This window comes from Schistocerca serialis, chromosome 1, assembly GCF_023864345.2.
Source record: "Schistocerca serialis cubense isolate TAMUIC-IGC-003099 chromosome 1, iqSchSeri2.2, whole genome shotgun sequence".
NCBI lineage: Eukaryota > Metazoa > Arthropoda > Insecta > Orthoptera > Acrididae > Schistocerca > Schistocerca serialis.
This window is the reverse complement of record NC_064638.1, coordinates 716124053-716140165: the sequence shown is the minus strand read 5'-3', so window position 1 is coordinate 716140165 and position 16113 is coordinate 716124053. Positions and strand designations below refer to the sequence as shown.

General features: G+C 42.1%; 1 protein-coding gene across 1 annotated transcript in view; it reads right to left on the bottom strand.

Moving 5' to 3' along the window:
* The window catches only part of LOC126481154 (neuronal calcium sensor 2), a 349046-nt gene that overhangs the window by 127514 nt on the left and 205419 nt on the right, over positions 1-16113 (bottom strand). Inside the window, exon 3 of the mRNA XM_050104727.1 lies at positions 1819-1962. Coding sequence (XP_049960684.1) covers positions 1819-1962 — 144 coding nt within the window. The remainder of the gene's footprint in view (positions 1-1818; positions 1963-16113) is intronic.

The following is a 16113-nucleotide window of genomic DNA, read 5'->3' as shown; positions in this document are numbered from 1 at the left end:
ATGAGTACACGCGACATTGCGAGAGCCGGTGGACTGAGTCAAAGTAGTGTCATGCGCATACTGCATCGTCACCGCTTTCACCCGTTTCATGTGTCGCTACATCAGCAATTACATGGTGGTGACTTTAATCATCCAGTGCTATTCTGTCAATGGGCATTAACAGAGAATGCGTTGCAGTTCTACCTGTTTACCGATGAAGCGGGTTTCACAAACCACTGGGCAGTGAATCTACGGAACATGCATTACTGGTCCGTGGACAATCCTCGCTGGCTCAGACAGGTAGAGCGACAGCGACCGTGGACTGTAAATGTATGGTGCGGAATCATTGGCGACCACCTCATTGGTCCTCGCTTCATTGCAGGGGCCCAAACAGCTGCAACATACATCGCGTTTCTACAGAATGATCTGCCAACGTTGCTCGAAAATGTCCCACTGGACACGCGTCGACGTATGTGGTATCAGCATGATGTTGCACCTGCACATTCCGCAATTAACACTAGGCTGACCCTTGACAGGATGTTCGACGGGCGTTTCATAGGACGTGGATGACGCATAAGTTGGCCAGCCCGTTCTCCTGATCTTACACCTCTGGACTTCTTTCTGTGGGGTACGTTAAAGGAGAATGTGTACCGTGATGTGCCTACAACCCCAGAGGATAAGAAACAACGTATTGTGGCAGCCTGCGGCGACATTACACCAGATTTACTGTGGCGTATACGACATTCATTACGCCAGAGATTGCAATTGTGTGCAGCAAATGATGGCCACCACATTGAACATCTATTGGCCTGACATGTCGGGACACACTCTATTCCACTCCGTAACTGAAAACGGAAACCACGTGTGTACGTGTACCTCACCCCTCATGGAAATGTACATGTGCGTCAGTGAAAAAGACCAATAAAAAGGTGTTAGCATGTGGACGTAATGTGCTGTTCCAGTCTCTTTTGTACCTACGGTCCATCACCGTTCCCTTTGGATCCCTACGTAATTGGGTGCTCTCCGATACACACGATCGAACAGCGGAGGAGTGGTACTCAAGCGTCAACTTTAGGTTACAATATCTCCGGATGTAATTAACATTTTACATTGCAACAAACGGCACTGATTACGTATTTGTTTATATGTTCAGGTGTGCTAACAAAACTAACGGGGTTCCATTTTAAAAACGTAGGTTTTTGTTAAAAAACATACTTCCGTGCATTTTTTTATGGTTTGTATTAAACAGTTACACTAGCCCCTCTCCTCACGTTCGGTCTGTGGAATCGATTCGTCAGTATTTGATGTGGTTTACGAAATATACCCAGCGGTAATGTTAGGTGACTCACCCTGTATATCCACTGTACTGACATCGTACCTCAGTTTCACAAGAATTACGTTAATGAGAGAAAAATAAACTCTCAAGAAAGAAATGTTGTATAAAATGACAAATAAACCATAACTGTTATACTGAGCGTAAATCTATTTAAAAAACGTCGGTGAGACAACAAAAAACGATCTGTTTAGCTTACCACAGGCGTCGATAAGCTGAAAAGAACAAATTAAATCATGTACGAAATCAAATTTCAATTAACTGGCCAGCACTGGCGTCGATAAGCAATTATTTTTCCAATGGGTATTAATAATGCGCTTAATCATTTTAGCACAGAGCGGTGTCACCGAACGGATACGCTACGGCACATTAATGTCGTTAGCCCGGCACCGTGAGTGAGGGATGAGAATTGCCTTTCGCAATAATACCGTTGCCGCGGCAACCGCGAGAAGACCTCCAGGGTTACGCGCCGCCGGAAACTCGCGCGGCCTTGCAGCGATACTGACCTTGAAGTCGATGTAGCCGTTCTTGTCCATGTCGAATGTCCGGAAGACATGGTCGCAGAACTCCTCGGCGTTGCCGCTCGGGAAGAACATCTTGTACATGTCGACGAACTTAGCCGGCGTCAGGCGGCCGTTGGGGCAGTCTTGCTGCAACACACAAGGAAAACAGCCTGCGTCAGTCACCTGCCTACATCAATACTCGAACAGCGACGCCACTGACTTGTCAACAGGTGAGCGTTCTCATAAGTTATATGCATGTCCGTATGTGGCAGTCTTGAGGCACCGAAGCAAACTCCGACACAACGAGCTCACCGGAGTCTAAAATAAGCTTCAATGTATCAGCGCTTCCCAAAAACCACTTGGAGGGATTTCCACTAATGAAACTGACGAGAGCTACTGAAATCTACAGAAATCGTGCTAAATTATAGAATGAAATCAAGTCCACTGCCCGTGAGCGAGTTTTACATTCTATAAAAATTTCTCGTATACGGGAGAATCATGTGAGTGACACTGACGTTACCCTTCGATTCTTTGTATCTTCGGTGTCTTCTTTATGAGTATGTAATGTGATATATACAGCGATTTTTTTCTTTCCTTATGTTTCGTTCAAATGTAGAAATATACAATGCTCGCAGTCAGTATCACAAACAATTTACAAAGGAGAGTAGAGATAGGAGAGTAAAAACCCTAGAGAGTTGACTGTGAGTAAAGAAATTTGGCAGCGTCCAGCAGAGAGAGAGAGAGAGAGAGAGAGAGAGAAAGAGAGAGAGACTGAAACGTCTTGAAACGGAGCATACGACTTGTATATCTTTGATAGAAACACGCACACACTGTATCTAGCACAGTCTGAAAAAAAATCATTGCGTTTACCAAAAGATAATACTTCTTGAGTTTTACATGGATACCCAGCTCGTACCGGAGCTGCTGTATAGGAGAAATTTTTTGTAAGTTCTTGTGCTATGTAAAGCACATTCATTTTGCAAGTACGAAACAATATCATCTCGTTTTAAAGTATTCCACGTTGTTTTCAATTAACCGATTAATTTATTAGTAATGGCTAGTCATTTCTACGTGCACGGGTGGTAATGAATGCGCTGTCGTATGTTATACCCGGGAGAGCAACACATATGGAGTGAAACGGTATTACGTTTTATTTCTCGACATATATTGCGGCTGCTGTTACTTACAGGCTTGTGACAGCCTTCCAACTAACAATAATACATATCTGTAATGAATAGGGCGGTTGACTAAACAATCGACAGATGAAATAGAACTCGAAGTGTGAATTTCATGTGTGGATATGTTTCTGTATGGATTTTTATGCGATGTGTACTCGACGAAGCGCTATCTATGTAGCAATTTGCTGAATATAAATAAGAATGCCTTAATACACAACTACTGCGATGGCGTGCTGAAAAGTGACGCCACCGAATTTTTTATGTTAAAACTCTTAAAGCTTTCTAAACCAAACCAACCATACTAACATCCTACATTTTCATTCTTCATGTCTACATATTTGCCGCCCAGAATTGTAGCGTATACCACGAGGGTGCAAAACGTAAACATGTCGGTGCGTGAGAAACAGCATGCTGTAATTGACTTTCATACACAAAGAGTTCGTAAACACACGGAACACCGTCGCCTTCAGCATATAAATGTCAAAGCACACACGAGCGCTGCGACACCAGCAACAGTCCGACACCTCGGATTCACTGTCGTCCATCATCCTCCATACAGTTCCGATCTGGCCCCATCAGCTTTTCACCGGTTTCCAAAACTCAAATAACATTTTCGAGGACTTCACTTCGATAGTGATTAATAGGTGCAGGTAGAGGTGAGGTTGTGGCTCCGTCAACAAAATAAAACATTCTACAGTGACGGTGTAAACAAACTGTTCTTTCGTTGGGAGAAAGGTGTTTGTCATGGCGACTACGTTCAGAAATAAATATGCAGATGTGAAGAACAAAGATGCACAATGTTAATAACGTTTGTTTTATTTAACAAAATTTAAAAAGTTTCATATTAAAAAATGGGGGCATTGCTTTTCAGTACGCCAGCGTATGTTTTCAATGATTTATTTAATATATAATTTCTGCGTAGTTCTATAAAAGCTTAACAATTACAATTTGAAAAGAGACACCGTTCACAGCAACATGAATATACACGAATAACACAATACTGTGCCATAAACACGCCTGCTGAACCTCATGAAACGCGTAAATGCTCGTTTGCAGCAACAAATTGTAACAAGATGTAATTCTGAATGAAATTATGAACAATGAATACACGAAGTTAACCAGGAACGTAGCAAAATGCGATCTTCCCCGACGCTACCTCATATGCTGATGAACCAGTTTAATTTCACTTCTTGTATATAGAACAGCACCCGTTTTAAATAAATAATAATATTACTTATTGTTTTCCAAGGTACATATGCTGTGCTGTGGGACGGTCGGTATGGTTGAACATCAGCACACTTCGTACGCCGCGTTTGCAGTGTAGACACTTTTATTGTTCCAAATGTCTCCCGTTATCTGACCTGAGGAGGAAAAGTAAAGATAATAGAGGGGGGGGGGGGGGTGTCGAGGGAAGCTACAATTCATATCACGGATTATACAAAATTACGAAATTCGATGTGCCTTATGCAACCTGTTATAAAATTGCCATGTTACAGTACATCTTGTAATAATAAAAGCGTCTAGACTGCGATTGCGGAGTATGAACTGTGTTTATTTTCAAAATTTATTATTATTTCATTTATATTATGGCAATTTTAACCAGGGATATTACCACAGTTCAAAAACAAATTGAAAATCTTCCAAAAGTTGCGGAAAAAGTAGGACTACAAATAACATTCGAAAAAACGGAATATATGACATGAAACAAACATGCACCAAAGTTTTTGAACACAAAATATGGAAAAGTAAAAAGGATTTCTCAGTTTAAATACTTGGAGGAAATCATACACGGAAACGGTCTGGAAAAATGTGCAAACGAAGATCGTTGTCAAAAAACGAAAACTGCATTCAGATTAACACAAAATATTTATAATTATACATCACTTTCTAAATTCAGTAAACTTGGGCATTAAAGCATTTTAATAAAACATTAATGTCTTTATGGAGCAGAAACTTTAATTTTAAATAGAAAGAGGGATAGTGAAGGAATTCAAAAGAAAGAAAGATAGATTATTAGGAAAATATTAGGCACCAAAATTACTGATGGGGAAACTTAATGACTGAGAAGTAATACCGATATAGAAGATTACATAGACATACATGGTGACATGAGAAAACGAAGACTTAAATTTTATGGGCACGTTAAAAGAATTGCACCCAGCAGGTTGAAAAAACAAATAGTAGAATTCTACGAAAACAGAAGTAAGGCCAAAACTGTGCCAATTAAATGGATCGCTGCTCTTAAGGAGGATCTTAAAGTAGCCGGTATAACTCAGGCAGACGTTACAGACAGACAAACACTCAGGCAAAAGGTATTTGCTTGGAAAGTTGGTCAGAGAGAAATTAGAAAACGGACTGGAACATCGTTCTCTGATGAAAGAAAGAGAATTCTTTCTGAAAGGAGGAAACAGATCTGGACGCAAAGGAAGTCTAACCATTAAAAGTGACATTCGTGGATTGCACCTCGCGTGGTCCTATTGGACCCAAAAGTGAATAATAATAATAATAATAATAAAATAATAATAATAATAAAATTTAGAATTTATATGTAGTAGATAAATAATTTTTATAGTTCTATGGATGATGTATTTGTAATATCTACAAGGCACAGGTCTCATTTATGTGCAGTAAGATTTGTTATAATATAGAAATATAAAGTCGATTGAAGAACAATTCTGTATTAATCTGTGCGCAGCAGAAGATGTAGAATACCTGTAACATCTCTAGTACCGTTCGTAAACAGTCAGTGCGTAATGCTCAAATGTGAAGCTTTCGAGAAAAATACGCAGCGCAGATGCACATGACTGCTCGTATGAAACATCAGTCCTAACATTGTTCCATACTATCAATCACACACGTGCCACTGCAATGAAAGTTTTAAATTTAAAATATTAGCAGAAATTTCGACATCGTTGCTTTTCTTGGAGCAACGCTGCTCAACTGAACATCAAAATTATCATCTGTAGATGAGTAACGCCTCTGAAACGGGATGTTATTTAAGAATTACAATTTAGTTATCAGTTGTGTTACGATTACACAAGTATATTTAGTGTTGCGAAAAGTAGAAGTAACAAACGACTAATCGCTTGAAGGATATCAAAGAATCCACGCTTGTTAGCGATCTGTGAGTCAAGCAATGGCGATGTAATGGCATCCCCGAGCCAAACAAACACCAAAGAATTAACTGATGCTCACGAAAAACTTCATTTCCAACGATGGATAGCCAAATAAAAATAATGCCGAATCTAGTAGATACAAACAGAAAGGGGCGATCAAAAAGTTTCCGTCTGAGGGCGTTGCTACAGCGTACGTGCAACGCAGCGCGATGTCGATGCGGAAATATAATCACCGACATTTAGGCGAGGGATTAGTGCGGCATTCGTGTCTTTCCGACGTGCGTGCATTAATTGTGGAAAAGTGAACTATGGCACGTTTTACCAAGTGCGTCCAAATGGAACCAACGATCTGTTATTATTTTCTTGGTTGCTGAAGGACAAACGCCGGTAGGCATCCATTGGAGGATGAATAATGTGTATGTGGCAGCACGCTTGCCGAAAGCCACCGTTGTGCAATGGTGCGTCAAGGGGTGCTGCTACTTCATGATACTGCACGTTCCTCCATCACTTATGTCATAAGGCACACCTACACTATCTCATGTGGAAACACTCGAGCACCCACCCTGTAGTCCTTATCTCTCCCCACGAGATTATCACGCCTTCGGTCCCTTGCTTCAATGCTAACGGCGATTTTGCGTGATTGCCACACCGACGATGGGACTGTGCGGCCTCCAAACGGAAAATTTTTGATCAGACCTTATAGTCATTACTTGCAGAATGAAGCAATCTGTTTCATATTCATATACGACAAAACTCAGTGAACTAAAGAGGTCAGAAATGCGTCAAAGCTGTGAAGGAATTTGAGAAGGATGTGACCAGTGCTGCACTGTGACAGAGAGACATAGATCGCTTCAGCACCTGAGGAGGGTAGCAAATAATTTTACAAGATATATCTAAAGATTCACCAGATTTGACAAGACTAAATCTGCTACGTGAATGAAGACAGAAGCTTGGGGTGGGTTTTAACTTAAGCGTAGAAACTAAAAATTTACCTTTCTCGACAGCTGCAATTTTGCGGTCCATGTGGTTACCTAGCGGTCTAGCCCGCTGCATCTTTTATTTCCCAATGCGCGTGGAGTCGAGGTGGAGATAACACAGCAGCAAAAGGCGTTTTGCGTTCTCCGCTTCACCAGGAGCCAGTCCGTGCGGAGTGACTGGTGTAACGCGGCAAACACATACGTAATCGAGCACGATAGGAATTCTCCAAAGCTACGAGTTATTTGCGGCGTTTTGCGAGTAAAAAACTTACAGCCACTTCCATTAAGTGGAAAAGACGGTTACACTAATCAAGTGGCTGGCTATACTGGAGATCCGGCTTTTCCCGTAACTGGCAAAGCACGTGGAAAATTTTCGTTTTTCAACATGGCGGAGCACCACCGCGCGTTAAGAACATTAGGCCACTACTTAGCAACGACCTGCCCGAACGACGCAGCGGCGGTAAGGGACGTACGGATCTCGCTGTGAACCACTGGCCAGCAAAGTCGCCTGAACTGGAACGTTTGTGAGAGATTACGTCTATAGGGCTAGACTCGCTATCGTCTGATTATTTATCGTGCATCCGGCGCAGGGCGCTTTGATCGTGTGTGAAAAGTTAACTGAAACCTTTGATCCCAAACGTAACTGCAAGAAGAATCCAAAGGTTTATACACTGAGATGGCAAAAATCTTGGGACAGCGATATGAACACATACAAATGGCGGTAACATCTCGTACACAAGGTATAAAAGGGCAGTACACTGGCAGCCCTGCCATTTGTATTCAGGTGAATGATGTGAAAAGGTGTCCGATATGATTACGGCCGCACGACGGCAATTAATAGGCTTTGAAGGCGGAATGGTAGTTGGGGCTAGACGCATGGGGCATTCCATTTCGGAAATCGTTTGGAAATTCAATGTTCCGAGATTCACAGTGTCAAGAGTGTGCCGAGAATACCAGATTTCAGGCATTACCTCTCATCAAGGACAACGCATTGGTCGACGGCCTTAGCTTAACGACCGAGAGTTGTCAGTGCTAATCCACTCCGTGAAGTAACCTCAAAAGTAATACGGGACGTATGACGAACGTATCTGCTAGGACAGTGCGACGAAATCTGGCGTTAATGGACTATGACAGCAGACGATCGACGCGAGTGCCTTTGCTAATACCTACATATACATCTACATGGATACTCTGCAAATCACATTTAAGTGGCTGGCAGACCGTTCATCGATCCACTTTCAGAATAATTCTTCCTGTGTAGGTAGGCGTCAACAAAATATTTTCGCATTCGGAGGAGGAACTGATTGAAATTTCGTGAGGAGATTCCGCCGCAACGAAAAACGCCTTTGTTTTAATGATGTCAACCCCAAATTCTGTATCACTTCAGTGATACTCTCTCCCCTATTTCGCGATAATACAAAACGTGCTGCCCTTCCTTCAACTTTCTCGATGCACGCCGTCAGTCCTATTTGGTAAGGATCCCACACCGCGGAGCAATATTCTAAAACAGGACGGATAAGCGTAGGGTAGTCAGTTCCTTTACTGGATCTGTTCCTTTTTCTAAGTATCCTGCCAATAAAACGCAGTCTTTGATTAGCCTTCCTTACAACATTTTCTGTGTGTTGCTTCCAATGTAAGTTGTTCGTAATCGTAATTCCTAGGTATTTAGTTGAATTTACGGCCTTTAGATTTGACTGTTTTATCGTGTAACCGAAGTTTAACGGATTCCTTTTAGCACTCATGTTGATGACCTAAAATTTTCGTTATTTAGGGTCAATTGCCAATTCTTGCACCAAACACATATCTTTTCTACATCGTTCTGCAATTTGTCTTTATCTTCATCTAACAGCACGATATCACCTGCAGCGCCTCTACTGGGCTCGTCACCACATCGGTTGCACCCTAGACGACCGGAAAACCGTGGCCTGGTCAGATAAGTCCCGATTTCACTTGGTAAGAGCTGATAATAGGGTTCGAGTATGGCGCAGATCCCACGAAGCCATGGGTCCAAACTGTCGGCAACGCACTGTGCAAGTTGGTGGTGGCTCCATACTGGTGTGGGCTGTGTTTACATGGCTTGAACTCGGTCCTCTGGTCCAACTGAATGGACCGTTGACTGTAAATGGTTACGTTGGAAATAATTTGCAGCCATTCATTTACTGCATGTTCCCAAACAATAATGTCATGTCACCGGACTACCATTGGCCGTGACTGGTTTGAAGAACATTCTTGAGAATTCGAGAGAATAATTTGGGCACCCAGATCGTCCGATATGCCATCGAATATATGCGGAACATAATCTAAAAGTCAGTTCGTACAAAGTATCCTTTACCGGAAACGCTTTCGCAATTATGGACGGCTGTAGAGGCAGCATGGACCAATGTTTCCGCAGGAGCCTTCCAACGACTTGCAAAGTCCATGGCATGTCCAGTTGCTGCACTTCACCGGGCAAAGGAAGCCCGACATGATATTGCACGGTATTAGGAGGTATCCCGTGACTTTTGTCACCTCAGTGTAAGTGCACGTATAAAAGGTACTTGTAAAATCGGATGGTTGTTTTGACAATAAAAAGTATATAGTCCTACGCGTAACATACAATTTATTCCATTTCTATCCTCCTTCATGTAGAAGAGAGTCTTGTGCAATCTGATGAATACCTTTGAAACATCCTGTAATGTGAACGGCGAGGTTACTGGGACGCACCCGAACTATTTCTATCGGTGTGACGTTGTATCCTTGTGGCGGTGTGCTCCCTACCGAATCAGTTCTGCCCAGCCAGCTTTCGTCGGTTTCCCTGGCAGCCAGGAATCCGCCCCGGCAGGTATTTGTGAACCGCTTCCTGCGTGGGCCGCGCCTCGCAGACAGCCCCTTCCGCCACCAGTCTCGCTCCCAGTCTCAGGCAGCACTCGCCGCCCCCAATCCAACAAACTGAGCGAGGCAGCACACCAATAAACACCGTAAACAAGTAATTACACTAATAAATAAAGGGGAAACTTCGTTAGCAACGATCTCGAAAAGTTACTGACCGATTTTCTTCAAATTTATACACGATAATCTAATACACAACCGGACGGACAGAAGCTCGGTTTTTCTTTAACAACAATGTACACCTTCCTGTTAGAATCGACTGCGAGAAACGAAATTTTCTGCTGTATTGTACAATGCTGCGAAAATGTGCAGTTTCGTTTGCTTTCTCGCAGTCGGTTTTCACTACGGTGCCTCGCATCGTCAGAAATTGTGTAGTGTTAGCCGTTCGTAGATTAGAACTACGTCAAATTGTGTAACTGAATTCTCACAGATTCAACAGCTGGAGAGGCCCGTCACACACCCCGTATATCAATGATCCCAACCAATCTAACCAGTAAATTTAAGCGAATCGGGATTTAGTTTCCAGTAACAACAAAGAAAGTTAAAGATCGGGCTTTCAAATACGTTTGAATTCCGATGAGAATTTTGTTACCATGGTCAACTGTATGTTGTCTTTCATCAAGTCTTACCACACAGAACCCAAAAACCTAAAACCAACAACTATTAGGACATATGCTACACATTTTTAAACAACAACTGAATGTACAGAACGTATTGTGTATAGTAGTACAGATGTGCTGTGGAAAAGTGCTGTTTTGTTTTCCTCTTTGCAGTCTGTTTCAACCACGATAGTAAGAAATTAGATCATTTTTCGCATGGTTAATTTATGTTGCCGTTTCTCGAACTAGCACTTCAGAAAATCAGTTCCATATCTGCACACATATCCAAAAATCGAAAAAGTTATATATTCCGAAGTTCTGTAACTGTATTGTGAAAAAAATTACAAATCATAAATTAACAAAAGAAAACGAAAAAGTGTTTTTCCTTCATTTTCAGTATGTTTTATTAGAATTTCGTGTTCCATGCCTTCAAAGTGGGCGAAATCACAAGGAGTAGCCGAAATTTGGGTCCTGACACGAATCCCAACGAACATTAGATTAGAACATATATCCAATTTCCATACATATTTAGCAACTGCGAAGCACTGCGCGGTTCGCTAGTCATTAAAATGAATTTATGTGAAGTTCGCGGCGTAGACGAGTTGAGCTGCATGTGATGGGCTCACAACGCCAGTGGACCCCAGTATAGTCCTCCGATAATCGGCTGCAGTACAGCAACCGCAGGACACACCAAGGAGACTAGGCGCTCGCCGCCGTGCAGCATATGTTAGTTCACAAGTCGTGGAGGTAATTTCGGCCCCAGAGGACGTACGGCGTTGATGGCGCCTCAAAGTGAGACCATGAAAACGTAAAAATATTGCAGATGAGAACAAAATATTAAGGAAATGTAGAGATAACGAGATCTGGACCACTTAGCTTGGTCAAGGACTCCTGGATTCTGCCACACACTGGCAGTACTAGAGACTGAAAACTGGCGGTATGTATGTGGAGAAGAAAGCACCCATACATTTAAAATATGTTGATTGCTGTTAACGTATGATTTAAAGTGCAAGGTTGTTGCCGTTTAACTATAAAAAAGGATGGCGTGTTTTCATAAAAATTAAAAACGACCCAACAAGCCCAATCAAACCCACTATATTCAATTGCAAAAATTTAATTAACAAAAAAAATGGTTCAAATGGCTCTGAGCACTATGAGACTTGACATCTTAGGTCATCAGTCCCCTAGAACTTAGAACTAGTTAAACCTATCTAACCTAAGGACATCACACACATCCATTTCCGAGGCAGGATTCGAACCTGCGACCGTAGCAGTCGCGCGGTTCCGGACTGCGCGCCTAGAACCGCGAGACCACCGCGGCCGGCTCCGGAGGCAGGATTCGAACCTGCGACCGTAGCTGTCGCGCGGTTGCAGACTGTAGCGCCTAGGACCGCTCGGCCACTCCGGCCGGCTTTAATCAACAGACAAAATGTTGCGTAGTTAGCCTTACACAAATTAAAATGAGTCGTCATACTCACTAAAGGCAACTATTTACTGTCCCAAGAACTTCCTTTATTAATCATGTGTTTGAACTTTCCTTGCAATACAGGATCACAGTTAACAAACATTTACACTTCCAGGAAATAGGCTTCAACTACATGTGGAATTCGTAATGACTGTACAATTTTCATTAATTTCTCAGTTCTTTTCTTTCCTAAATTACTTCTGCATTTTGACCAAACAAGCTCTACTTTGAGAGCAATCTCTCAATGGATGCAATGCTGGCAGGGCAAGAAATGAGGCAGTAATAAAGTAGAATGGGTTAGGTCTATATGGCACTCGGGTTAGCTGCAGAAACACAAAAGTGCTGAATAACGAGTCATTTTCGCCGCGGTGCTAAGGAACAAATACGTGAAATGGAAAGTGTGTTTTAGTTTATGTTACCTACCACGTACCTAACAGCCCACGACGTAAACACGCACATTTGTCAGAAATGCACCAAAAGCGACTTTGTGAAGTATTCTTCTAGGGCTTGGGTGGGAGATAAGTTTTAAATTCGTAAACGATCACGCCTTTGCGAAACGATTTCAAACCACATATTGATTGTGCATGAAAAACGTGAATAGTATACAAAATTATAAAAGAATGAGAAAGGCAAAAACGATAATTTGCAAAGAGATTTCAAAAGGACGAGAATGAAATTAAACTTAGCAGTTAAACCCACAAGCATGCTACTGTCATCAAAGCGTGTAGTTACTACTGTAACGCTTTCTTAGGCCGGTAATACACTATCAAATTTCTTTGTCAAAGATGTGATCAAATATTCCGTCAAATATATTTGACAAAGCCCTTTGACGTAGCGCTAGAAGGGGTATTACACTGTCATCAAATTTTTCGTCAAAGTTCAGGATGGCTGACAACAACTAATTATTAATCGCGGCAGTTGCACGTCCCGCAATTAAATTGTGTGCACATGCGGAAAAGAAGTGGGAGAAAAAAGGAACCATACGTACGAGGTTGACAGCCTTAAATTCCTGGGATTACAACTTGATAATAAATTCAGTTGGGAGGAGCACACCACAGAACAGCAGAAACGCCTTAACAAATCTGTATTTGCAATTCGAGTGTTAGCAGACATAGGCAACATAAAAATGAAAAAGCTTGCATACTTTGCCTACTTTCATTCCATAATATCATATGGCATAATATTTTGGGGTAAGTCTTCAAGTCAAAGAAAAGTTTACAGAGTCCAAAAGCGTGTAATACGTATTATTTGTGGAGTAAATTCACGGACGTCCTGCAGAAACCTCTTCAAAGAACTGGGTATACTAACTACTGCCTCTCAGTATATTTACTCCTTAATGAAATTTGTCCTAAATAATATATCTCTTTTTTCAACAAACAACTCAGTTCATACATACAATGCCAGGAACAAAAATGATCTGCACAAGGACTTAAAAGCACTTACTTTCGTTCAAAAAGGGGTCCACTACTCAGGAACACTCATCTTCAGTAATTTGCCACCAAACATAAAAAATTTAGTTACAAATAAAGATCAGTTTAAAAGGAGCCTGAAAGACTTACTAGAGGCCAACTCCTCCTACTCCATTGACTAAATTTATAAAAGAAACAAATTTTGTATTTTATTTATTCATACTATTAGTATTGTTATTTCAGCTTAAAAAATTTGACGTGTTCCACATCCACGAGGATCTCCTCAGCACGGATCTATGGAACGAAAAACTAATCTCATCTGGGTGAAGCCGGGAGTTTTACGACGACACGATAAAAGCATTCAACAAAACTTGTTACGTGAGCTTACAAGGGAAAACGTCAAGTCGTACATCAATTACTTAAGAATAGATGAGCATACATTTCTGTATGTACTCAGTGAAGTGTATCCTCATATCACAAAACAATATTCACATAAGTACTGCTACATCTTGATAAGACAGGCTGACTGTAACACTCCGATTCCTTGCTACAGGGGAGGGTTATGCTAGGTTAGGTTAGGTCAGGTCTACAATCTTCCTAATATATTTTTGTATTCAGGGTGCCTCACGTTGTAAAGCGCCTCATCAGCTTCATACATCTCTATTAATTTTGTAGTTGTCGGCACATACCAATTGTATTTACCGGCAATGTTTATAAAAACACTACAGACGACAGAACGCTGCAGCGATGCTAGCGCTCCATATGGTAACATGTCACATTGCAGTGAACAGAAGACAAGCGATTTCTTTGATCAAATCTACAGGGATGCCATAGATTTGATCAAATATTGGACGACATTTGACAAAGTTCCAATTACACCATCAAATATCTTTGACAAAGATATTTGACAAAGAAATTTGATAGTGTAATACCGGCCTTAAGTAAGTTTTTAAACTCAGGTATGCAGTACTGAACGGGAACGCGAAGCAACACTTGTCTCGAGTCGCGAGGGACCAAAAGTTTACGTCGGGTTGTCCCTGGCCTAAACCTCTCCGGAGAGGTCGGCGATAAAGCGCGCGCCGCATACGCAAGCGCGCTCCGTGAGCGCTGCGCGGCGACGCTCTGCACAGGAGTCCCGACTGGAAGACGATGACGCTCGCCATATAAATACTCAGCAGGTGTTGCACAACACAGTCAAGGCAGTAGCATTTCAAGTGTAATCTCTTAGTATGAAGTATATTATTCTGCTTCACCTGTAACGCCAAAATTCGAGTTTTGTGCAATGAGAGAGAGAAGGCTACGAGGAACAATAACAGGCCGAATTACGCGAAGTTTGCGGAAATTATCGTAAAAGGGCCAAATACTTCGAAATTCTTCTAACGTAGCTGGAAAAATCAACGGCTTTCTTTAGCAGCGGACGTAGGAGAACGCTTATAGTGGAGAACGGCTTTACCAAAGCAAAAGCAAGTTCTCCCACAAGGTCAGGGACTCCATTTCCTATTCCACTGCTGGGAAACACAATGCATGAGCATCCACTATTCTTTTAACTGACATGCAGCGTGACTGGCACACAACCCCGCAGCATATTCAACGCTACATACATATCATACTACGCCGCATTTGGAGATAATTTAGCACAAGTTGTTTTAATATGTTCTAATGAAGCTGAATAGTATGTCATTGGATTGTACACGAAGTGAGAAAAAGAGCGCATATGTCGACACAGTTGCTCCAAAGATTCAAAGCTAAGGCCCAATTCATTTTAATGTACGGAGCGTTACCATTCAAAAACACAACTGCTTAAGTAGAGTTTGGAAACTCAATACCGCAATACTCAATCCTCTTCCACTCATAGATAATGAATTCTCTCTTCAACGGTATGAGTGGAAAATATGAGGGCTTTTTTTTTTTTTTTCAAGGTTGGATGTGTCGCGAAATTGAAGCACAGCGACAATCAAAACTGTTCTATTAGCAACATTTAGCTACACATTCCAGCTACTTCCATACACAGTAGCCGCTCTGACTTGGACATATTTCGTAGTATGGTAACAACTTTCCAATATACTCGTCATAGAAGGCAAACGCCTGTGTTTTCCGCCAATTGTGGCCGAGCGGTTCTAGGCTCTTCGGTCCGGAACCGCGCTGCTGCTACGGTCGCAGGTTCGAATCCTGTCTCGGGTATGGATGTGTGTGATATCCTTAGGTTAGTTAGGTTTAAGTAGTTGTAAGTCTAGAGGACTGATGACCTCAGGTGTTAAGTCCCATAGTGTTTCGACCCATTTGAATTTTTTTCCGCCAATTCTCTACGATGGTACTCAGCTCCTCACATGTGCCAAATTACTGTCCTCATGGCCAGCGTCTAATGTGAGAAAAGAGATGAAACTCAAGGGCGACAACTCCTGGCCGTGTAGTGGGTGATCAAACACATCTCATCGAAAACGTTGCAGCAGTGTCTTTGTTGCAGCTGCAGTAAGCAGTCGAGCATTGTCGTGTAGAACAGCAATGCCTGACGCTTGTTCTAAATTGCCCTTAGACGGTTTTCTAGAATAGCATGATACACTTGCTGAACGAGGTCATACGTTGCCAGCCGTTTCCTTCCCTGACCGCCTACATCACCAACGCCTGCATGTTCTACTACAAAGTTCCTGCAACACTGCCCCACTTTGCTGTCACGCATGGCAGTCAC